The 25,034-nt window shown below is 44.9% G+C and overlaps 2 protein-coding genes across 5 annotated transcripts in view; one reads left to right on the forward strand and one right to left on the reverse strand.

The window, feature by feature from the left end:
- azi2 (5-azacytidine induced 2) overlaps positions 1 to 15,415 on the forward strand; it is a 25,777-nt gene extending 10,362 nt beyond the window's left edge. For 2 of the 3 annotated variants that reach the window (XM_060900530.1, XM_060900531.1), the window contains exons 5-8: positions 14 to 156; positions 11,071 to 11,132; positions 12,467 to 12,588; positions 14,036 to 15,415. In XM_060900530.1, coding sequence (XP_060756513.1) covers positions 14 to 156; positions 11,071 to 11,132; positions 12,467 to 12,588; positions 14,036 to 14,364 — 656 coding nt within the window. In that variant the 3' untranslated portion in view covers positions 14,365 to 15,415. The remainder of the gene's footprint in view (positions 1 to 13; positions 157 to 11,070; positions 11,133 to 12,466; positions 12,589 to 14,035) is intronic. The other variant, XM_060900532.1, reaches the window with a different exon arrangement.
- Positions 15,416 to 15,601: 186 nt separating this feature from the next.
- On the reverse strand, positions 15,602 to 24,798 carry cmc1 (C-x(9)-C motif containing 1). 2 transcript variants are annotated; one of them, XM_060900534.1, is made up of 4 exons: positions 24,662 to 24,798; positions 23,111 to 23,203; positions 16,188 to 16,278; positions 15,602 to 16,118 (listed from the first exon to the last, which is right to left on the reverse strand). In XM_060900534.1, exons 2-4 carry the CDS (start codon positions 23,151 to 23,153, stop codon positions 15,998 to 16,000), a joined length of 255 nt encoding a protein of 84 aa, XP_060756517.1. In that variant the 5' UTR covers positions 23,154 to 23,203; positions 24,662 to 24,798; the 3' UTR covers positions 15,602 to 15,997. The 2 variants fall into 2 exon arrangements, with proteins under 2 accessions (XP_060756517.1, XP_060756516.1); XM_060900533.1 differs by having other exon boundaries at positions 24,658 to 24,798.
- Between the last annotated feature and the right edge of the window lie 236 nt (positions 24,799 to 25,034).

Consider the following 25,034-nt stretch of genomic DNA (forward strand, 5'->3'; position numbering starts at 1 on the left):
TGTGTGTGTACAGTAATGAAGAGTCTGAATGAGACACAGGATTACTGGCATGTGAACCGAGAGAGCAGTGAAGTGCAGATAAACACTCTACAGGAGGAAGTGCAGAGACTCCGACTGGAGAACAACCACTTACACACACTCTGCACCCTCCAACAGGTCTGTGTGTGTGTTTATATATCACAGTATATAGTCGTATCAGACTCTCGCTGGCCGTGCTATGAAAATTGTGCATGCAGAAGCTCATCTAAATTTCCAAACCTGTCATTGCTTAACTCTTGAATATTTTCTATCATTAAAAATCTTATAATCTCTGATTTCCAAAGAAATGTATCTGGTTAAGAGCCGTTCAGTACTTTGGGAGTAACGGCAGGTTGAAGTCGGTACAATGGAGTAAAAACTCTGCTCGCGGGACGTCAGGAAACTGCCGGTGCTTTTTGAGTCCAGGGAAAGCGGTCAGGCGCGCTCTCTCTCTCTCTCCTGATTGGTTTCCCGCTGGATTACTCGTAATATGTCCCTGATGTGGGTGGAGTACAGAAGCATAGCAGGCGGGAGCTGATGTTCTCACACACACTTTATTTTACTTATTTTCTTGCTTTTCAGCTTTACTCACTCGCTGCTCACGCACACTTGTTCTGGTCGGGAGAGCTTCCCTCTCTCTGCTCTCTCCCTCCTCTTCTATCCTCTGTCACTGCAACAACACACACACGCACACATAACATTAATTAACCACAGGTGCATTGACTTTACCACTCACCTTCCCTGGCCCTGCCCTCCATTCACAAACTGACGCTAGGCCACGCCCCCACTGCCACATACCCCCACCGCCCGACTCAGGCCGAGGAGCTGTCCGGCCTGCAGCAGACTCCCCCTGACGGGACAGGAAGTCCGCCACTACCATCTGTGACCCTGGCCTGTGGACCACATCGAATTTAGATTAGATTAGATTAGATTAGATTCAACTTTGTCATTGCACATGTCACAGGTAAAAGGCAACGAAATGCAGATTGCATCTAACCAGAAGTGCATAGCAGTAAATAATATAAGAATTTAAATGGCTGGTGGGCGAGACACCAATGGGTGATCCGTGCATTGGCATCTTTCATGCAGTGGAGCCAGTGGAAGGGCACATGGTCCAAACAGAGGGTGAAAGGGTGCCCCAGCAGGTAGTACTGGAGGGTGAGGACTGCCTACTTGATGGCCAGGCACTCTTTCTCAATGGTGCTGTACTTACTCTCATGCATTGAGAGCTTGCGGCTGATGTACAGCACGGGGCATTCCTTGTCCTCCACCTTCTGGGACAAAACAGCCCCCAGCCCTATGTCCAATTAGCCTGGGAAATCCCATGCTGCTTTGCACAATCGTTCCGATCTGAAAAGACAGCATGGATACTATGGTCTAAAGGCTCGCCTGAGATAGGGAGCCAACAGAGAGTGGGGAGGGATGGAAAGACGGTGACGCATACTACTCGACAAACGGAAGCTTGTAGTTTATTTGGGACTGTTTACGGATCACATTTAACATGGCGGCGAGCGATACGAACCAAACTTTCGATCAAGCTTTGTCTTGCACACACGGCAGTAATCGTTCGGTGCCATTGTTTTCCTATTTTTGTTTTGCCTTCTCTTTCTCCTTCCTTCTCTTCTTCGCCTCTTCGTCTTCTTCGTCGCTCTAACTACGTCACCGGGTACAACTGCCATGATTGGCCATGGGCTACATATACGCCAAATGATAGACATTCGCAACGTCCAATAAACGGCCGTTGACAATCGTAAACCACACCTCCCCTACGAGAAATTCAATAGGCGGATTCCAGACCATATTTCACTTGTGATAGGGTCTGGTGTTAACCAGACTAATGTCCAATGTGTCTGTCTGCAAAATAAAGGGGTGAGAGAAGTCAGGGGAGTGTAAGTGTGGCCCCCCACACAGTGCAGCCTTTACCCTGGTGAAAGCCTGTTGGCACTGCTCCGTCCACTGGACTGGATCTGTTTTGCTCCCTTTTTAGTGAGATCAGTCAGTGGGCTGGTGACGTCCAAATAATTAGGTATGAACCTATGATAGTAGCCAGCCAGCCCCAGGAACTGTCTCACCCCCTTTTTGGTCTTAGGCCTTGGGCAGCCCGCAATTGCTGCTGTCTTGTCAAGTTGGGGATGCACCTGCCCATGACCCAAGTGGAAACCCAGATACCATACTTCCACCCGCCCAATTGCACACTTTTTCGGGTTAACGGTGAGACCCACCCGCCATAGCGACCCTAGGATGGCCCTAAGGTGTTCTGTGTGTCGCGGCCAGTCACTGCTGTAGATGATGATGTCATCTAAGTAGAATAGAAAGCCTTTATTGTCATTATACAAGTACAATGAGATTTAAAGCTTCACCATAAAGTGCACACATAAATACTAAAATAAACATAGGAAAGTAGGCTGCTACATAGGTGGCGTGGGGCAGAGGATCTTGTCCATGAGCCACTGGAATGTAGCGGGAGCCCCAAACAACCCAAAAGGAAGTGTGACAAAGTGGTGTAATCCAAATGGTGTGGAAAAAGTCGTTTTCTCTCGGGATAGAGGAGTCAAGAGGATCTGTTCTCTTCGCCAAATCCAGTGTTGAATAAAAGCAAGCCGCACCTAACCGATCAAGCAACTCATCAATGCAAGGCATTGGGTATGCATCGAATTTAGACACCGTGTTGACTTTTCTATAGTCCACACAGAACCGGACCGACCCGTTGGCCTTGGGTACCAGGACCACCGGGCTGCTCCAGTCACTGTGTGACTCCTCGATGTTGAGTTATGAGTCGAGTTGAGTTTGTTCCCAACCACCTCTTTTTTTTTTTTTGTGTTTGGGTAAGCGGTAAGGGCGGGTATGCACCACCACCCCCGGGGGCGTTTCGGTGTGGTGTTCTGTGAGGTGGATGCGGCCGAGAAGGGGTGAGAACACATCAGAAAATTCCTCCTGCAACTTGGCCACCTCTGTGAGTTGAGCCAGTGAGAGATGGTCTCCACAAGGGACCGGAGTGGTTTGGGTTGTGCTTTTGGTTGTTTTTACCTCCAGCCCCAGCTCTGCCTTCTCCGGAACTACCGACGCCAACACCACAGGGACCCTCTCATTTCAACGTTTTAATAGGTTGAGGTGGTATATTTGTAGAGCCCTGCCCCTATCTGTTTGCCTCACCTCATAGTCAACATCCCTGACTCGCCGTGTGACCTCGAAGGGCCCTTGCCACTTGGGGACTAATTTGGAACTCGACATGGGCAATAACACAAGTACTTTGTCTCCTGGAGTGAACTCTCTAAGGAGTGTGCCTCTGTCGTACAGCCAAGATTGACGTTCTTGTGCCTGCCGCAAATTCTCCTGGGTTAAGTGCGTGAGGGTGTGGAGCTTTGCACACAGGTCGGGAACGTATTGAATTTCGTTCTTACTAGGTGAAGGTCCTTCCTCCCAATTTTCCTGCAGCACGTCCAAGATGCCGCACTGCTTTCGCAATTCAAACGGGGAAAATCCCGTGGAGGCTTGCGGGACCTCTCGTACTGCAGATAATAGGGGCTCAAGCCATCTGTCCCAATTACATGCGTCTTCACTTACAAACTTTCGTATTAAATTTTTAAGTTTTTGATTAAAGCTCTCTACCAAACCATCCGTTTGTGGGTGATAAACGCTGGTGCGGATAGATTTAATCCCCAACAACTCATACAGCTCGCGCAGTGTGCGTGACATAAACGAAATGCCTTGGTCTGTCAGGATTTCTTTCAGAATCCCGACCTGGGAGATAATACGGACGAGCGCTTCCACAATACTGCATGCTAAGATATTGCAGAGAGGCACCGCTTCCAGATATCACGTTGCATAGTCCACCAGAACTAAAATAAAGCGATATCCTCGTGCTGACCGATTTAATGGCCCAATGAGATCCATACCAATTCTCTCGAAGGGGGTCTCGATTAGAGGGAGAGGGCGCAAAGGTGCTTTTGGAGTGGCCGCGGGATTTACTAATTGGCAGTCGTGGCATGCCACACACCACCAATGAACGTCCCCACTAATCCCTGGCCAGTAGAACCGGGCCATTATTCGGGCTAGTGTTTCATCCTGTCCTAAGTGTCCGTCCATGGGATTAAAGTGAGCCGCATGGAACATGAGCATGGATTAAAGTTGTCCGTCGCTATGACGGATTTCCGTCAACTGGGAGCGTTAAAGGTTAATAATGAGAGTGATGCAGATCCGAGGGGAAAAAAAGGGGGGGTAGGCCCATAGGTCTGACACCGATGTGATTTAGAACTTCACCCAGCTGCTGTGATTGCCTGTTGTTGAACCCTTTCTTGTGCTATGTTTGAGTATATGTAAAGGAATAAGTTGTTGCGCTAGATAGGCCTAAATAAATAAATACAGCCTACACTACTGTCTAGTCCCGGGGAGGCTCGGAGTAGGCAGCGAGCCGTGGTGCTCGGCTTGAGTTTCGTTTCTATCGGTGGCTCCAGCCCGACTTTGCATGCTCATAACTCGGCCAGGGGAGGTCCCAGCCTCTCCAAACTTGGCAGCCAGCGACCTCTGCCCTCTCCTCAATGAACCAGCTCTGCCAGGGCGGGCCAGCCCCGCGCCTCGGGACGCGATTCACCCCGAGGCGAGCCGCGGCGCTCCGCATCAGTTTCCTTTTAACGGCGGCTCCACTGATGAAACAATCTGGCTGTCCTACTACTAGGCAACTACTTGCCTACTACTAATACTAGGCCTATTGTAGTAGTAGTAGTAGTAATAATAATAATAATAATAATAATAATTGCCTATTGAAAGGTGATCAGGTGAAAAATCTAAACAGCCTGAAGCCGCAGCAGGACCTTTGCTATTAAGCCTTTTGTAGGTTAAACAGGCTTCGGCAGACAATGTTCTGGAAAGGCTGTGTTGTTCTTTGGTTTGATTAGCCTACGATTTAATCTTTAAACATTATGGTTTCAGCAGTTCGCTTAAACATTGGAGGCTGCAGAGTCGGGCTGCAAGATTTCCCGACACTTGTTTAAGATGCCAAACTTCATAGTAAGGAGAAAATAATTCCACAGTATTTAGTGCCTTGTCAGTCTCAAAAATTAATAGTGAAGGACCAACGCGAATTAAGTCCCAAAAAACCATCTCGTAGGCCTATATTTTACATTTTCAAAAAAGTCCGGAATTGGAAGTCAGTCAGTGGAGTGTAATGAAGTGTCTCATTCACTAAGCACAAAAGGTCGGAAAACAGTGGAGAAAACAGCTATTGCTTAAATAGGCTACTAATGGTTTACATTAGTAATTTAATGTATGCGACAAATTAATTGATTAAATAGATAAAGAAGCGAATACTCCGAAGCTCAAAATTCAGGAAAGTGGCTCCGGTGTCGCAAGTGCACAAGAACAGTTATTTGAAAGTTAACCTAATGAATTTGTGCGTGCACGTGTGATTTCATGAAGAACCGGGACAATTGGCATTCGGTGAAAGATTCACACCTCTGACTCATTATGTTCGCGCGCGCCCTCTCGCCCACTGCTGCTTCGTTTTCCCAATTTACACGCGTGTCTGAAGATGGAGTTTTCAGAAATCGCCACTCTGCCCAGAGTTTGCGAAAGTAGCTGTTTTCAGTGACTGAAACCTCCGTATAGGTGTGAATGAGAGGTGCAACCGAATAAATAAATATGCGTCTTTTTTATCCGGCTACATGTAGGCTATCACTGCGCAAAGCCTCTAATGTTGAAATGGTAGTAATATTTGTTAAAATAATAGTAGGCTAATTTCCACATTAATTGGTAAAATGGCCCAAGGGATGTGATGGGGGGATGGCCGTTTTATAAGGGGGATGATTTGAGATTTTTATTTCAGAAGGGGGATGCCTCCCCCCACAGCATCCCCCCATCACTTCGGTTTTGCCAGCATGGACGCGCTTCTTTTAAATGAAGGCACAGATGTGTCAGACATTGACAAAACGGTAAAGAATAAGTGGAGATGGGCTTGGCGAAATGAAATGGGCGATAATGGCAAGCTCCTGCTGCTGTGCCAAGGAAAAAGAAACAAAAACAGGCATCAGGTGTTGCCAAACTAGATGCCTTTGGCTTCACTGCGAAGAAGCAGAAAAAGTGAACTTTCACTTTACTTTTCTTGTTTCCTGGCTTTATTTCAACAGATTTTCCTATTTTTCCTTCTGTTCCACTCTTTTGAAAGCATGGTTCAAGTTCGACTGCACTTGCACTTTTCTCTTAACCACTGTTGTGCATTACTAAAGTATTGTTGAAATAAATTTGCACTTTGCGCTGAAAACTTGATGTTTCATCATGAATAGCCAGTAATGACAATGGTCGAGTCTTGCCTTAGCTTTAGTCATTGTTAAAATTATGTAAATGTACTATAAGTAGGGGCCGAGGGGATAATGGACAACACGGCGTTTAAAATTTGACGCATCGCTGACATGGTAGGGGCTAACAACATGGAGCTTTTTTTTTTCAGTCAGATGATTTTTTTTTTTTTTTGCTTTAATCCATGCATGAGTTTCCTACGGCTCTTAGGGATTAGGGTTATTTGTTCACCGGTTTGAGTGTCCTGCGTCACTCAATACGGTCTGTTTTTAATAATCGCAAAGTATGGGAAGATGGGTGCCTCATTTGGCTGGAGAGTTTGACCATCGATTACTCTCACTTGGTCAAACACATGCCGCAGAGTCTCGTCTCGTGACTGCTCTAAAGGGAAATCCTCGAGGGAATCCCCGAGAGTGGGAGGAGGAGCGAGCTGCTCCTCACTCCTCGTATCACCCTGATGCGGTGATGACGTGGACGACTCTGTGACAGCTTTTCCAGTCAATGCCACACCGGGATCCCCCCATGACATTTTACTGCAGGACCCCACTCCCTACCATGTATTCCATTAAGGTTCAAAACCCCAGCCAATCAGTTCCCAAAATCAGCAAGTGGGTGAGACAAGGATTAACCACTGCCTTGATTCTATGCTTTTGGCCCCGAAATAGAATATGGACAGACACTAGAGGATAATTATGAACATCCCCGTGCACACACAACACCTTCACCGCTTGTGCTCTCCCCAATGCCTCACCTTGCACCAGGCTTTGGTGAATTGAGGTCTAATTACAACCGGAATCCACCAACACGTGATGTGTATCCCCTTGAACACTTACCAGTATGCGATATGTTCTGGCCTGATTGGGGGTAGTCTCTGGTGCATTGGGGATCCGGATCACAGCTTCCACCTACATTGCGGAGCCCTGACTCTGGAGATGCTCCGGCTCCCCGCCATGCCAGCACACCGGCCCAGGCTTTCCCTCTGCACCGGCGTTATGGGTGTCACTCACCTGAGGGGGAGAAGACACAGACATGGGAGGACACCATGGGTGCAACGGGCCGGCTGGGGAGGGGCCGGCCCCTGCCTCTGTGGTGGGGGAACAGGGTGGAGAAGGGAAAGGGGGTGGAAGGAGAGAGAGAGCGAAAGAAAATGAGGAGAGGCATCTTGTCCGCCTGCCATCAGAACCGCCTCTAGATGGTCCTCTGCCAGCTCAATGGCTCGTTCTAGCGAAGCCAGGCGATGACACTGGATCCATTCCGCTGTTCCTTCCGGAAGTCGAGAGATGAACTGTTCCAGTGCCACCAGATAGAAGATCCTGTCAGCATCACGGTTTTCCGCCCTCAGCCACTGCCAACAGGCATCCCGGAGTTGCTGGCCAAATGTGAACAGCCCGCCGACCTCGTCCAACGTCAGCGTCCGAAAGTGCTGGCGATGTTGTTCCGGGGACCAGCCTACATGCTGCAGGATGGCTTTCTTTAGGTCGGCGTACATGAGTTGGCTGTCGGCAGGGAGCTGCGCCTCGCCAGTCAGAAGCTGGAAGAGGCGCGCCATGCGCTGCTCGAGCGGCCACCCCCGCGTTTTGACCGCTTGCTCAAAGAGAGTGAGGAAAGCTTCTGGATTGTTATGCGGGCCCATCTTCATGAGGGTGACATGAAGAGGGTCCACTGTGGTGGTGGTTGAAGCCCCTGCCGATACCGGAATGCCTGGCGATCTTCCTGCTGGGCCAGCATCAAGGTTTCAGAGCATTGCTCTTGCTCCTTCCGGAGGGTGGTCAGCGCTTGATGATAGTTCTGCTAGGCAGTAGTAAGGGCATGGATGAGCTCCTTGAATGGGGAGGACTCCATATGGGGGTTCCCTTCTGTACTCCCAGGTTTTGACACCACTGTAATATGTCCCTGATGTGGGTGGAGTATAGAAGCATAGCAGGCGGGAGTTAATGTTCACACACACACTTTATTTTACTTATTTTCTTGCTTTTCAGCTTTACTCACTTGCTGCTCTCTCACACGTCCTGGTCAGGAGAGCTTCCCTCTCTCTGCTCTCTCCCTCGTTTTCTATGCTCTGTCACTACAACAACACACACACACACACACACACACACACACACACATTAATTAACCACAGGTGCATTGACTTTGCCACTCACCTTCCCTAGCCCTGCCCTCCATTCACAAACTGACGTTAGGCCACACCCCCACTGACACATTCCTGAATATCAATCAGATCACTTTTATAGCGATGTTCTCTCACTGTTTCTGATGAAGGATTCAGCAAAATTTTCCCTCTGCTAGTTTTGATGTTATGATTCACGGGAGACTGAAGTGAGTTTTCAGAGCTTTACCCACTTATTTTTCAAATCAAACTGATTGCTGTAAATAAATAACTATTTTAGAATATAACTGGAGTTGTTTTGATGAAAAATATTGAGATCTTAGTGGTCAGAATGAGATTTTTAAAAATCCGAAGTCAGAAATGCGAGTGTCAATTTCAGTTGAGTTAATGTGAATTGTTTATTGGATGTGGATCACCCAATTTTTTTCGAGGTTCGCTTTGAAAGCTGTGAATATTAATCGAAATAGTCATTTATATTCTATCATATAAACACAAGTCAGCCCTACTGAGAAATACAAAGTCCTACAGAGCACAAAGAGGGGATTAGAAATAATCTTTTAGTACTTTTTTTGAGTGTACCGATTTAACTTTTTTTTTTACCTAATTAAATAATTAATCAGTGACGTCCTTTCGGTTTGGTTTGGTTTTCCCTTTAACCCCTGTTCCACTTCCTTTTGTTTTAGCCACCTGGAAAACGTGGGTTCCAGTTGTCTGACTCGCAGCCAAAATATAAACATCTCAAAGTCCTTAATTTAGTCTTAGCGTTGCAGGTGCCATTCAGTCTTAGACGCTTCCACCAGGTCATAGAACAGACCGTGATGAGACTGAGGCTGAGGTCAGTGACAGCATAGATTTACATAGAAGACTAGATGCCTCGTCCCCGTTGCCCGTCAACGAAGTCGAACGTCCGCACATGGCGGCCATCTTACCTCAGACAGCTGGCTTACCCATTACATTGTGTTGGTAGCGATATGTACTTTTCAGATGACCGTAACTTCCTCAAATTTCAATCGATATTCAATCGGTTTGGTTTGTTATATAAAAAAAACAAACAGAAGTATGTATTTATGATATTAATGATGAATAATCATTATGTTTTAAAAAAATACGCATAGCTTGGCGAAAATATTTCAGTATACTACAGACTGTAAGACAGGATACATGCTGAAATTCCTCTGCTGAGAAGCCCAACACTGCATACTTATGGATAACTGCGGCCTTAGGACAAATAACCATACAATTTATTTCCAATTTTTAGTGAAAATATTTTTACATGTGATAGAGCCGTAGGGGAAGCTAAAGTTAAATAAACAGCTTACTCACTTCTGAAACTTCAGAAATACTTCATCCACCTCAAAACCCTAATGCACTCACAGCATAGCATAATAACAAATGTAAACTCACATCATAGCATAATAACAAATGTAAACTCACATCATAGCATAATAACAAATGCACTGCCCGAGTCAGTAATAGTATAAAACAGTGACAGCGACTCACGGTAGTTTGTGACAAAAAAAGCATTTAATTAATCACATGTGGTTATACTTCCAAGGATAAAAAGATATCTTTACATTTACAAAAAGAACATTCAAAGCTGATTATCATGTCAAAGTCAATATATGTTATCACAGAAGATTGAAATTTCATTTGACTAGGCTGCAATGTGCAGTTAAAATAAAACTAAACATACTGACATAAACATCTACAATTAAAACAGACAGACACACACATCATCTTGTCATCAAAGTCAGTACTTTGATTTCCTGTAAATCATAATGTGAGTGCTGGGCTGTGCTTGCGTAAGTCTTCACACCCCTTGTCTGTGGTAAGATGGCCGCCCTGTGCGGACGCTCTGGAACACGCGGTGAGGAATCCAGTCTTCTGTAAATCTATGAGTGACAGTGTCTGCTAACCCACCTTCCCCTGCGATGCGTAAAGCACCTCAATTTATAGAGTAGCGCCCCACCACCTGTAGAGGGCGCACACTCGCAGACTAAAACACAGCAATGCTTAACGAAATTATGTACATAGAAATAAATGTAAATATGGCTCCTACAAGCATAATTAGTGCTAATTAAATACTAATTTGCATAATTTGTTTTTACTAATTTTTCAATCTTTGTATTCAGTATACAACCATCTATGTGCTGCCAATTTCCCTGTAAATAGGAGGGTAACTCAAAAAGTTCTAAGACAAATTGAAAAAAATCTTTCTTTATGAAAATAACAAAGCTATTTCTCTACATATCCTCCATTTAAGTCTAAACACTTCTGCAAGAGGTGTTTCCATCAGAGAATTCCTTCTCTGTATTCCTTTTTTAAATTCTTTTGAATTTGAACTTTTTGACTTACCCTTGTTTCTTGAAAAACAGAAAAGTTATGAAGAAAAATAATTTGATCTCATTGGTTAATGAGGCCCATTTTGGACCATGTGATCCTCATAAAGAATATTACGGCCATTTTCTAAAAATTAAGCCGTTTTTTCAATCTTTGATTTGTAATATCTCAAGAACGGATAAACTTATTTTAATTCCGTAAAAGCCTGTTATTCTGCATTCAGTTATGAATTCACTGAGAGCAGGTTCAAGTGATTTGGACTGAATTTTCCCCTGATATTCCTCCTCTTAAACCTTTGTGTGTCTTTGCAGGATGTGTCCGAGAGCTCTGTGAAGAACAATGAGATCCAGCAGGGGGCGCCACCATACTGCAGGTGTTATACTGCCGTGTGTGTGTGTGTGTGTGTGTGAGAGAGAAAGATGGAGAGAGAGAGAGAGATTAATAAAACACTACATATACAATAAAAAGTGTACATTTGGCTAATGTGTGTGTGTGTGAAAGACACGCCCTGAGGCCACGCCTTATTCACACACTACAAATATCAATTCCCTTTATAACCATTTATTTATTATCTGACTAGAGTTGTATCAGGGTGGCACGGTGGTGTAGTGGTTAGCGCTGTCACCTCACAGCAAGAAGGTCCGGGTTCGAGCCCCGTGGCCGGCGAGGGCCTTTCTGTGTGGAGTTTGCATGTTCTCCCCGTGTCCGCGTGGGTTTCCTCCGGGTGCTCCGGTTTCCCCCACAGTCCAAAGACATGCAGGTTAGGTTAACTGGTGACTCTAAATTGAGCGTAGGTGTGAATGCGAGTGTGAATGGTTGTCTGTGTCTATGTGTCAGCCCTGTGATGACCTGGCGACTTGTCCAGGGTGTACCCCGCCTTTCGCCCGTAGTCAGCTGGGATAGGCTCCAGCTCGCCTGCGACCCTGTAGAAGGATAAAGCGGCTACAGATAATGAGATGAGATGAATTATATCAGTTGTGTGTTATAAAATCTATGAATGTGAGTAAAATGCAATTTTCTGTTGTAGAGGATTAGTGACAGTAGGGGGCGCTGTGCTATAATCACTCTCTGCCAGTATTTTAAACATTTGTGCGTGAGATTTATTTTCGGGGAGTTTATTTCAGCTGAACAAAAATGTTTTTATTTGCAACAATTAATTTCAGTATTTTTAGTTATAAAATATTAAACACTGAATTAAATCCTCACCTGCTGATTACTCGATATTTTATATCAACATTTCAGTACATTTTTAGATTTAAAATTAAATCTGTATTTATTACATTAAGCGTTTTGTAGTTGTTTAATATAAAGTTAAATTATTGATTAAATTACTTTTTACAGATACATGTCTGGTGTTCTAAGGTATAATCTGATTCTATATGACTCATGTATTTATTTAAATACCAAAAACTAAATTCTGTAATTGTTAAATTAAATGTTTAGAATGTGTAAAGATATTTTAGTGTAATGTTTACATATTAAGTGTGTATTAAAATACATGATATTTATATTTATTTTACTTTGAAATTCTGTAAAACTGGATGTAAAGCTGATCAGCAGAGTGAGCGCTCAGAAACTCACACACACTTAGATTTTACTCTAAACACACACACGGTCATAGCTTTTTTTTTTTATTTAATGACAATTTGCTGATTTAATACTGTGTGTGTGTGTGTGTGTGTGTGTGTGTGTGTGTGTGTGTGTTAGCAGGCCTGCAGTAATGAGTGTGTATGAGGACATGTGCAGTGAAGTGTACCGTCTTCACACACTGGTGAGAAATCAGAGTGAACTGATGAAGAAACTCCGAGACAGACCTGCACTGAAGAGAGGTACGTACACACACACACACACACACACACACACACTAATCATATAATCTCATTGTTTCTTTGTATAAACTCAATTTTTCAGGAAAGGATGTTTTCTGAAATGAAATAAAAACGTGTGAGATTTGTAAATTCTCCTGAATCTTTATCTCACTGACAAAAACACAAAGAAATGACTTTTAATGTTTTGTTGACAAGTTTGACTATATTTTATAAATAAACACATTATGGTGTCTAACACACAAACAGCTGGAACACAGCTGCAGGAGCGTTGACAGAATATTAGAAATCCAGCGTTTTGAAACCTTTTACAGTAAACAGGTGAACATGTGAGGGATTTCAATTTAGTTTACTTATTTATTTTATTTGTATAGAAATTTTAATAATGTCACAAAGCAGCTTTACAGAAAAATATTAATTTCAGATATAAACTTTAAACATATGACTTTATAAATTTAACCCTAATGAGGAAATGTGAGCTCAGTGTGTGTTCAGTGCCTACGGCGTGGGGGACTCGCACGTGTGTGACTGTTCAGTGACGGCGAGGTGTTTATTACCATCACAGCGACGTCTTTTCCCAGAAGTCCAGCGTTCTTTCAGTAAAACACCTCATTCTGCACACACACTCCTACAGCGTAGCCTCATCGACACAGAGTGTGTGTGTGTGTGTGTGAGAGAGAGAGACCTGCCATCAGTCCACATCTGTCTCCTGTTGAAGAGGAGAATCAGACAGCTGTGAGATCAGACTGTTGAGTAGCTGAAGTCTTTTTCTCAAGCAAGAAAACCTCATCCTCGATCCTCCTCGATCGATCTGAAGGTGTAATTAAAGGGCAGGTGAAGTGTAACCCAGCTGTAAACACACCCTGCTCTATTCCAGCTGTTCCTGAGTGTGTTCCAGGCATCACTTTCTCACGGTGTTCAGATTTCCTCAGTACACTGACACACTGCTCAGTGAGAACACGGGGAAGCTCTTCTTTATACTTTTGTCAGTTAAATAAAGGTTTAAGAGAATTAATAAATCACAAATATTTGTTTTTATTGCACTTTATAAAAAAGCTCAACTTTTCCACAAGTGGGCTTTTTGGAGAACAGAATCATTTTGAATTATTTTTGTGAAAAAGAAGAAAACGGTGTGTGTACTTGTGTGTGCCTGGTTAATAATAAATATTGTGTGTGCGCGCGTGTGTGTGGTTTCTTTTTTTCTGTGAGCCACTGGAACAGGATGTTTCTTTGAGTGTTGGCTGTATGATTGTTTCTGTTTTATCTGATTATAAGGGGTACAAGTGTGTGTGTGTGTGTGTGTGTGTGTAGATCAGGATGGAGAGAAAACACACACAAATTCTGAAAGTCTCTTTGTCTGCTGTATCTGTGTATAAAGACCTCACCACAGACAGACAGGTATATTAGATGAGTGTACAGATGTCTCACCTGTGTGTGTGTGTGTGTGTAGCTACTTCAGCTGTTCCTGTTCAGTGTTTGGATGATGTGGAGAAAAACCATTCACCGGTTCGAGCTCTGATTCCCCGCCCCCCCAGCGCCCCACCCCTCCATGTGGCCCCACCCCCTGGAACCTCGTACACAGAGAACTGGAAGGAGGTGTGGCCTCTAAGCCGCCCCTCTCCTTTAGGAAGCCCCGCTGGCCCCCCCATCCCACTTCAGCACGTTGCTTCTTCATCGGACGATGGCTCCTGGTCTATCCCTGCCCACCCTACACTTAACCACCCCTTATTTTGGGAGGAGCCAAAGTCCAGCAGCCCCGAGTGGTCCAAGCCGAACTGACAGACAGGTGACTCATCCAATCACATCCTGCCTTAAGACCGCCGCCCAGACTGAGATACCTCACACTGCTCTCCCCTGGGCCTGTACATACACTTCCAGTGTGTGTGTGTGTGTATGAGAATCCTCTAATTGTGGTTTCAGTGTGTTAAAGTCTAAACTCTCTCTTTCCCGTGTTGTTTTTTTTTATTCTCATGACTGTGAAGGAAGGCGTCAGCTCTGTCGGCTCTGTCCCAATACTGTGTTGAATGTGCCCTAGTTGACTTCTCCTTGGCCAAATTAGGGGCTGTTCCATGTTTATGTTCATTAGATGAGGACTAAGTGAACATCAGTGAGTAAATTTACCCAGAAGGCATTGCTGTCATCAGAAATTAGAGTTTTCAAAATAATTACTATAAAATTTTGTTGCTCAACACGCAGTTTCTACTGAATTATTTTAAAAATGTAAAGCTAGAACGAGTTAACCTCAGACCTAAAGGGTCCATTGGTATGTTAGCTAAATATTAATTAGTTAGCTAGCAGGCTAATAGCTTCTTTATAAATGAGGGATAAAAACTAGTGGAGCAAATTTACAGAAGAAAAAAGATTAGAGTTGGGGGTGACTTACTTTTGAACTCCACACGCAAGCTACAGCTCTAATACATGTGTGTGTTGTGTGTGAGAGAAAGAGATGTGAGTCAGTCAGGGTGTGTAAACAAGAATCGGCGCACAGGGTGAGGGTGTGTGTGTGTGTGTGTGAGAAATGCAGAATGTTCTGGAATGTGTGTGTGTGTAAAAGTGTTCACAGTGACACTCCGAATGCTGTACAGAACAGTGGAAGTGTTAATGTGCTAAATGAAGGACCAGTGTGTGTGTGTGTGTGTGTTACATTTAATAAACCAGTTGATTAGAAACAGATGTGATTAGTGTGTTTCTGTAGTGTGTGTGTGTGTCTCATAGTATTATTATTTTATTCGTGTGTGTTTCTCGGCGTCTTGCCAAAATGCAATGTACAGCTGCTGTGGGTTGTTTTGTAACTCGGCTCTCTGTAAATATTAAAGTCTGATAAACGTCACAGTTTATGTTTATTTACAATTTTTAAAAATACCTTTATTTTACAAACAGTGTGATTATTTCATTAGATTGAAAATCAAAAATGTATTCATTTGTCTCATTATTCATCAAAAATCACCTGAATAATTTATTCGTTTTATACCAGTGTTATTGTTTTCTATCAACTTTTCTCTGAAATGCAAAAAGGTCAAAGGTCAGCATGTTTATTCAGTCATCTTTAACACCACGATCTCCTGCAGGTTTATCCACATTCACCACAGCATTCATTTACACACACGTTTATTACATTTATTAACTCATTTAATAATTTCTCACACACAGATTAACTGACAGATGCTGTAAACTGGTGTGTGTGTGCGCACGTGTGTGTGTGTGTTCACTTTCAAACAAAACTGATGATCTCGCAAAGAACAAGGAAAAAAAAAACAATCAGAACAAAAGTACATTCAAAAAAAAAAAAAAAAAACCTCGTGTGTGTGTGTGTGTGTGTGTCCCAGTGGAGGAAATTCCATCTGATGTGATTAAAACTCTCTCTATGAATTTATATGAGGTTTAGTCATGAATATAAACAGCTGTGCGGGCGCTACATGCTGGTGGGTAATCGCTGTGCTCGGTGTTTGGCGGAGACGCCGGTGCGCTCGTACTCCTGCTTCTCTTTGATGTACTGCTGCTTACACTCTTCATAGAACACTGGATCTGTGTAACTGACACACATCATCACATCAGTGTGGGTCTCTCACACACACACACACACACACACACACACGACTCACTGTTTAGTAAGACACTGTTTCAGGGCGTGATTTTCCTCTCTGCATTTCAGCACCATGAGCAGCCCGCTGTCCTTACAGCACTGAGTGAACGCTGCAACACAAAACACACAAAGCAGCGCTTAATATTAAACTCTCTCCCATCACACACAGCGTTCCAGAAGTCCAGTATCATCAAAGAAACAGGGATGCCTCTGTGCACGCACACATCTAGTCCACTTGTTGACTTTACTGTGACCTTGACCCTGTTGGGATCAGCTCCAAACTCTAAGCAGATCATCTGCTGCATGCAGTCATCACTCCACATCACTCCGACAGACACCAAACCCCTCACCGCTTAAGGCCAATTTATGCTGACAACCCAGTCCTCACAGACGGCGTCGCAGATAGCGTCTGCGTAGCCCCCCCCCACCTTCACAGACACTCTGCGCGCACCTCCCAAAAATTGTGACCGCCGCAGAAGCCTCGCAGACAGCGTTGCAGACAAGAGGGCTCTGATTGGTCCACTCTACATCCACTGTACACGCACTTCCGCTTCCCTACTTTCCCGGTTTGTTTTGTTTTCACGACCACCATTTTTAAAAACACAAGCGAAGATGGAGCAGCACGAAGAGCGGTTGATCGAGGAAGTGAGGAAGTACGGACATCTATACGACTCCAGTTCTAGTCATTATAAGTAACCGGAGGATAAACACTCCACTAACCACACCCACCAACTACTCCTAGTGATTTCGCGACTTCGTGCCCCCTTGCGTTCTGCCGGTGAATAACATCGCGCACGCCTATTACTCCCCGCTCAACGATAAATTACAACTGTCTGCGAAAAGCTATCTGCGAAAGCCTTGTCGCAAGAGCATGCAGAGGCCCTTAGATCCCACACTGAGGATCTCTGACGGCTGGACGGACAGAACACAGCTCAATAACCTCAAAGGGACAAAAAGAAAAACAGCAAAGGGTTTGTTCACAGAACTTCACCAACGTCCATCTTTTTTCTCAACACTCACACTCCGAGGAGCAGAATTATTTGGATTGGTTCTTCGTTGCTCGGAAACATCTCATCTCATCTCATTATCTGTAGCCGCTTTATCCTGTTCTACAGGGTCGCAGGCGAGCTGGATCCTATCCCAGCTGACTACGGGCGAAAGGCGGGGTTCACCCTGGACAAGTCGCCAGGTCATCACAGGGCTGACACATAGACACAGACAACCATTCACACTCACATTCACACCTACGCTCAATTTAGAGTCACCAGTTAACCTAACCTGCATGTCTTTGGACTGTGGGGGAAACCGGAGCACCCGGAGGAAACCCACGCGGACACGGGGAGAACATGCAAACTCTGCACAGAAAGGCCCTCGCCGGCCCCGGGGCTCGAACCCGGACCTTCTTGCTGTGAGGCGACAGCGCTAACCACTACACCACCGTGCCGCACGCTCGGAAACATAATGATGAGTAAAAATATGAAAGGATACATTAACTATGTGATGCTGGACTTATGGGAACCTGTACCTCAGATAGACCTCAGATGTGTTTATACACACTTCATACACTGGACACGAGCCTTCAGCTGTTCATCAGAACACAGACGACCCAATCAGAGTCTCGTTTACATCCTGCTGCACGTTTCACCTGGAAATTACATCATCGGTATCTACACAGGTGTCCATATAACCACCTCGCAGTCAGGGTGTCCGAGCTGAGACTCTAATTAGATAAATTCACACTGTGTTGATGTAAACCCCTCCCCTCTCCTCGTTGTGTTCCATCGTATACAATCTCATCATAAAGAAAATCACACAGTTCGAACTTCAGCCGGATGTGAAACTGCCAAAAACAGAACAAGAAGTAAAACCACAAACTGTCGTCCTGAAGTACAGCTTCCTCTCACACTGACACACACTCCACTCTGTGTGTGTAGTGACGGTGTTCATTAAGACTGTCCTGTTTCCCTCTGCGGGACAGACACACCCACACACACTACAGTGAGGTTAACTGAGACGGTTAACGAGGTCCTGCACTAATTAACGCTCCGTTACTGTGCGCTGATTATTCCTGAACAACTGAGTCTCAGCGTCGCTGTTCATCTTTACACACGACACGGAGAAAAGCAATTCCAGCAGCCACACACCGACACTAATCTAATACATACACAAATACACACACATTAATCTAATACATATGCACACACACACACACACACCCCACCACTGTGATTATAACTTTATTCTGTAAAAGCTAAATGCGCTCTCAGGGCTGAGTTACACTTCTGTCTCCACGTGTGTGTGTTCACTGCTTCAGACAGGTTAAACGCAGATGAGGAATTTCGCTGTGCTCGAGTGTGCAGGACAAAATAAATGTTTCTTCTCCCCGAGTGTTTGTGAAGCGCTGAACTCGTGTCTCAGCAGCGAGCGACTCTCACATCCAACTCGGGTTTAAATCCACAGCTCCGTCCCTCTCCGACTGAGACACTTTACTTTCTGTGGGTTACAACCCTGCGTGTTGATCAGACCTCTGACTGATGAACTCGTTTACAGTGAAATAATAAAAATAAAACTGTGTGTGACGTTGGATTTTAAGTGTGTTTCTGAGAAGTTAGTGTTTAGCACAGGGCCCCCCCCACACACATTACCCACAATCCTTTGTTGTGCTATTTTCCTGTTTCAATCTCTTTCTTCCGGTCGGCCGAGCGGCAGCGGTGCAGCAGGGATTTCGCTCCAAACTCAATTAATTCTCACCTGATTAGAAACAGAGCAGAGTCTCGGCTCCGTGGCGTTTCTCCAGCGGACGAGAAATCAATCAATCAGTGCTGATGTGATTTTCGGATTAAAGAAGCTCAAACGCATAATTCAGTGCAGCGACGAGCGCGAGAGCGGATTCTCCAGAGAGCTAACGTGCTTGTCTGTAAGCCACACACACACACACACACACACACACACACACACACACACACACACACAGCTGAACAATCTCTTTCTGAAGTACAGTACGCAGGGTCGACTCCCCACAGGAGGAACAGTGTGCGTGTCATGCTGCTGAAGGAAAATCATCAGCAGTGGAGTGGTGTCAGGAGGCAGAGTTACTGTTACACACTGAAGTTGATTATTTTCCTCTAACTGTGTGATCCTAAGGGGTTTAATCCTCTCGTACCACAGAAGTGTATGATCAGAGGCTTTTATTTGTTAAAGAACAGTGCTATAGTTTTTATCTGTTTAGAGTTACATTTAAATGTCTTTTCCTCCTTTCCTTTCTCTTCTCTCGCCCTTATCCACCCTCACTTTCATTCCTCTCTTTCCTTTTACTCCTTTATTTTTCTTTGTCCATTCGTTCTTTCATCATCTATTTTCTTTCATGTTCTTTCCTCTGACTTCTTTCTTCTTTTGACTGATTTTGTACATTTTCATTTTTCCTCATCTTTTATTCCCTCACACGCACGCATCAGTGTTCGAAATACCCGTCTGCAGTCTGCATTTTGCAGAATGATTTTCAAGATTGCAGAAGAAAAATTACACAACCTGCAATTTTGCAGAATGAAAAAATCAGGCTCGGGATTCAATGGTTCTCAATTTAGCGGTGCTGTAAATAAACCGAAACCTGCGCCGCGCGAACCTGACGCCATTTTCCAGGTCAAAGTTGAGCAATATTTACATAATACTGACAAAAGGCGACGACAACCAAATAAGGGCAGTTGCCATTTTCCGATGTAAGATTTTGTCACTTTTAATAGGGATCGAGATGCTGAACCTCTTCTGCTCCTCGGACCTGCCTGATCCATCCCGGTGCCCTGTGTCTGGTCGGGGTTTTATCGCATCGCTCCTGTGAAGGACGGCCCCATGAGGACAGTTGAAAGTCACACCTGGAGGACGCTCTGGACTCTTATGCCACTTTTCCACTACAAACGCGGCTGAGTCGGGCTGAGCCGTGCCGTGCTGAGTCGAGCTGAGTGGGGCTGTTGGAGTTGCATTTCGACTACAACCGCGCTGAACCGTGCTGGCTGGAAGTGGGTGGACACATTGGGTGGAGTTAGCGAAAGTGGGTGGACATCAGGTGATGTCGTTAAGCAGCGCAAACAGTGACATCAGTGATCTTTTAAGCAGTAGTCTCACGACCCGGATAGTAAACAATAAACATGGAGGACATGGAGTCGTTAGTGTTGCTGGTCTTGGTGCTGTGGCTTGTTGTCACCGACAACGCGGACAGATACTGGCAAGAGCGTATAGATGAGGCGAGGCGCATAAGGCTTCAGAAATTCTCGTAATTCGTAATTATTCTTCTTCCGGGTTTGCGGTGTTTACAGATCCCAGCGCGCTCGCGGGGCGTGTGTGGGCATGTGAGGACACTCCTCACCAATCAGTGCACAGGGGAGTGTCTGCTCACGCCCCCAGCCTCACTCGGCACGGTTTGGCTCGCTTCAGCCCCACTCCAAAACGGTGCGAGTTTTAGGGGCTAAGCAGGGCTGAAGCGAGCCGAGTCGTGCTGGTTTTTGGTAGTCGAAACGCGAGCCGTGTCGGGCTGAAGTGAGCTGAAAAAGGGTAGTGGAAAAGGGCCATTACAGTAATGCTTTTATGGCTGAGGACTACAGTTGACTTGCTAACTTTAGGACTGCAGTTGTCATGAACAGTTTTGCACTCAAGTTTCCATCAATGAAGAGTTTATAACATCAACGAAACTGACTTCATGTTAAAACTGTTAATGTTATAGTCAGGCTGTCTGTTGTTGCCCAAATGAGGATGGGTTCCCTTTTGAGTCTGGTTCCTCTCGAGGTTTCTTCCTCATGTCGCCTGAGGGAGTTTTTCCTTGCCACCGTCGCCACAGGCTTCATCATTGGGGATAGATTAGGGATAAAATTAGCTCATGTTTTAAGCCATTCAAATTCTGTAAAGCTGCTTTGCGACAACGTTTATTGTTAAAAGCGCGATACAAATAAACTTGACTAATACCCGCCAGGAGGACCCGACAACTACCTCGGCAGTTTCCGCCATGCATCTCCCAGAATTCAATGCGGCACAACAAACATGGCTCCCAAGAAGAGGATTGTTTCTTCGGGGCAAGAGTTCGACAAAAACGCCAAGAAAACAAGGACGATTTTATTGTATCTCAGCAAAACCGACAGCCAGCGTGACTCCAACAACAACAGCGACAGATCGCACGTCTGCGAGGGGGACAAAAACGGTCGCTGCCTTTTGAAGACAGCAACAGTATTTTACCTTTATTCATCAATACTTTTGAATATTTTGTTTTCTCATACCAAGCTACACTAATACATGTTTTGTGTGCATGTTCTATTTTTTTTTTTACTAGTGCTGTGTTGCCGGTGGTGCAGACGAGCACAAAGTAAAACAGTTGCCCTGTAAGACAAAGCTCATCGGTTCAGTTCTGTAGCTCTCAGTAGTTCTGTAGCTCTCAGTTCTGCCATGATTAGTTTGTAGCCAGTTCTCTGTTGTTAGTTTAGAGCAGTGAAGCCCCTGCAGTCGTTCTCAGTTCAGTTCATGACCTTGCACTTTAGAAGCCAGGCAAACACAATGAACCCAAACGTCTTTCCATTTGCCAGTTGGGTTTTATTCCATAATGGCATCAATTCTTTGCATCATCGTAAGATGTAACAGAGTGTAGAATTGAAACCTTGCTTGTTGCAGATGCAAACACTGTGAATGAAGTACATTCTGGGTAACAATCTATTGTTCAAGCTCGAAACTTATTCTTGACAAAATGTAACATGACGTGTAGCATGAAAATGAATGTTTTGTTTCTTGAAGATCAGTTGTGTTCTATTTTTTATTGTGGTGATGCCTTTATTAGTATGTTGTGTGGAAGGATAATGTGTGGGTGTGATAACTAGTACATTTATGAATTAGTTGGTATACTTCAAGCTGTAGTAGCCCGTAGTGTCAGGGCGAGGGGGATGAAAGACCTGTGGAGGGATCATGGAATGATAACTTTGCTGCAGAGAAGGATCTGTGAAGACTGAAATTAAAAATAGAGTGAGAGAATAAAGAATTACAGTAATGCTATGAGTTGTAAAGCGAGATATGATGTAAATAGAGGCATTATTAGGTTGAGAAGGGTGCAGTATGGAGGCTTGTGCATTTGCAGAAAATATTTCCAAATTGTAGAACAAAATTTTGACATTCTGCAATATTGCAGAACACTGGAAAAAAGTATTTCGACCACTGCACATATATACACAAACTTAATAAAGCTGTGAAACGGTATTTTTAAACACAGATCATTCACTTCTCTCTTCCCTCTCCGTCCCGTACATGCACCGTCCCAACGCCTGCAGGATTCACCGCGGGTTTAATATTAATCTGAAAACACAGTTTCCTCTTGAAGTTCACCATGTGGGGCAAATATCAGAAATTTACCACTCAACACTTCACTGAAATGGATTTTTACAACAGTATTTTAACAGAAAACTGCAGTTGCGCGCACACACACACACACACACACACACACATATGTGCAGGCGGAGGTGTGAAAGGCGAGCGCTGAAGGTGAGAAGGGGGGGTTTCCAGTCGCTGCATCAGTGTGTGTGTGTGTGTGTGTGTGTGTGTGTACGTACCCGCGTGGGCTGCAGGTGTCAATGTGAAATGAAGACATGGTGTTAATGAGTCCAAACTAACCAAAGCGAGTGTGAACAGAGAGGTGATAAAGAAAAATAACAAAAACAACAGGCCAATGAAGCGCGCACACACACACACACACACACACGCGTGCACGTGAAGTGAGAAACGCATCACAACAAAAAACACAGTTTATGATGTTATTTATGTGTATAGGACACAGCACTGCGGTGCCAATAAGTGTGTAACTGATTCGATATGAAAGTGTGTGTGTTCCAAACCCAGAATGTGTTTTCTTCTGAAATACAGAACAGTAGAGGTGTGTGTGTGTGTGTGTGTGTGTGTGTGTGTGTGCACGCGCGTTACCTTCAACTTGTTGGACACACAGCTCTTTAGCTTTCTCTCTCATCAGTTTTGGGATCAGGACGTCCTGCTCCACATGTCTGAGGTGAGGTTCATCTGTCTCACACACACACAGTTAGTACACATTATTTTCGTGTAATTAAACTCCAGTATGGTGTTATAATAATTATAATAACATCACACTTGGTGATGTGTGTGTTGCCCTTTACGGCGGTGAGGAGTGTGTGAGGGCGAGACTCTCGAGCATTAACAGCTACCCTGAGATGAGATTCAAGTCGGAGGTTTTTAGTAAACGAGGTGACAATCGGGCGAGCGTTCACCCCACTTTATTCACAGAACAGAGCTCTAAAGTCTGATCTTCACCACCCATCTGTGAAACATGGCGGTGGTGGGATCACAGCTGGGGCTGTTTTTCTGCATCTGGGCCAGAACACTTCACCCTCTGTGACAGAACCATCAACTATTCCAGAGAATTCTAAAGGAAAACCTCAGGACATCTGTTGAAACGGAATCTCAGAGAAAGCAGGTCACACAGCGAGACAACAATCCAAAACACACACACACACACACACACACACACACACAGAGAGAGAGAGAGAGAGAGAGACAGACACACACACACAGACAGAGGGACACACAGAGAGACAGACACACACACACACAGAGACAGACAGACACACACACACAGAGACAGACAGACACACAGAGAGACAGACAGACAGACACACAGACAGACAGACACACAGAGAGACAGACAGACACACAGAGAGACAGACAGACACACAGAGAGACAGACAGACACAGAGAGAGAGAGGGAGACAGACACACACAGAGAGAGACAGACAGACAGAGAGAGGGAGACAGACACACACAGAGAGAGACAGACAGACAGAGAGAGGGAGACAGACACACACACAGAGAGACAGACAGACAGAGAGAGAGAGGGAGACAGACACACACACACAGAGACAGACAGACACAGAGAGAGAGGGAGACAGACACACACACAGAGAGACAGACAGACAGAGAGAGAGAGGGAGACAGACAGAGAGAGAGAGGGAGACAGACACACACACAGAGAGACAGACACAGAGAGAGAGAGGGAGACAGACACACACACAGAGAGACAGACAGACAGACAGAGAGAGAGGGAGACAGACACACACACAGAGAGACAGACAGACACAGAGAGAGAGGGAGACAGACACAGAGAGAGAGGGAGACAGACACACACACAGAGAGACAGACAGACAGAGAGAGGGAGACAGACACACACACAGAGAGACAGACACACACACACCTCTACTGCTTTACTCATCTGTTCACCCTTTGTGTGCGCGCGATATCAGTTCTGATTAATTATCTGTATTTTATTAAAATGATGTATTTTAACACTGACAGGCTGCAGCTCAGGTTTATTAGAGAAATAACAGTAACCCAGTTCAATAAACAGCCCTAGCCTAGCCTAGCCTAGCCTAGCGTCCGGCCCTCCGTGTTGCCGGTAGTTTATAAATGCTGCTCCCGGGCCGGAGCGGTGTGAGAGCGGTTACCTGCCTCTGAAGTCTCCATCACTGAATGTTTATCTCACAAATACACACTGCGGCGCGTTATAACACACACACACAGCTACATGCTCAATGTCACCATGCTAACACACGCTGGTCCCGCCTCCTGCACTCCCATTGGTCAGCGGGCCGGACTCACAAACCCACCGCTGATTGGACAGAAAAGTTCCATTTCCGCACACGTCATCAATAAGCTTCTACAGGTGTGAAGAGGCGGAACAGTGAGCAGGTTTCACACTGCAGTCCTTTTTATTTTAATGGGAGAGATTTTTATAAACTGTTCATTGTTTAAAGCTGTTTCATAGAAATAAAACTAAAACTGTGCCTTTTAAACTCAGTGTTTATATTTGAGTTCAGTGTTT

Source organism: Neoarius graeffei, chromosome 19, assembly GCF_027579695.1.
Source record: "Neoarius graeffei isolate fNeoGra1 chromosome 19, fNeoGra1.pri, whole genome shotgun sequence".
NCBI lineage: Eukaryota > Metazoa > Chordata > Actinopteri > Siluriformes > Ariidae > Neoarius > Neoarius graeffei.

Excerpts from the sequence above, each read along its gene's own strand:
- cmc1 (XM_060900533.1), bottom strand. Across the intron at positions 16,279-23,110 it reads GTGTGTCCAACAAGTTGAAG|CGTTCACTCAGTGCTGTAAG; the intron begins GTAACGCGCGTG and ends TTTGTGTTGCAG. Across the intron at positions 16,119-16,187 it reads AAACAGTGTCTTACTAAACA|TTACACAGATCCAGTGTTCT; the intron begins GTGAGTCGTGTG and ends GATGTGTGTCAG.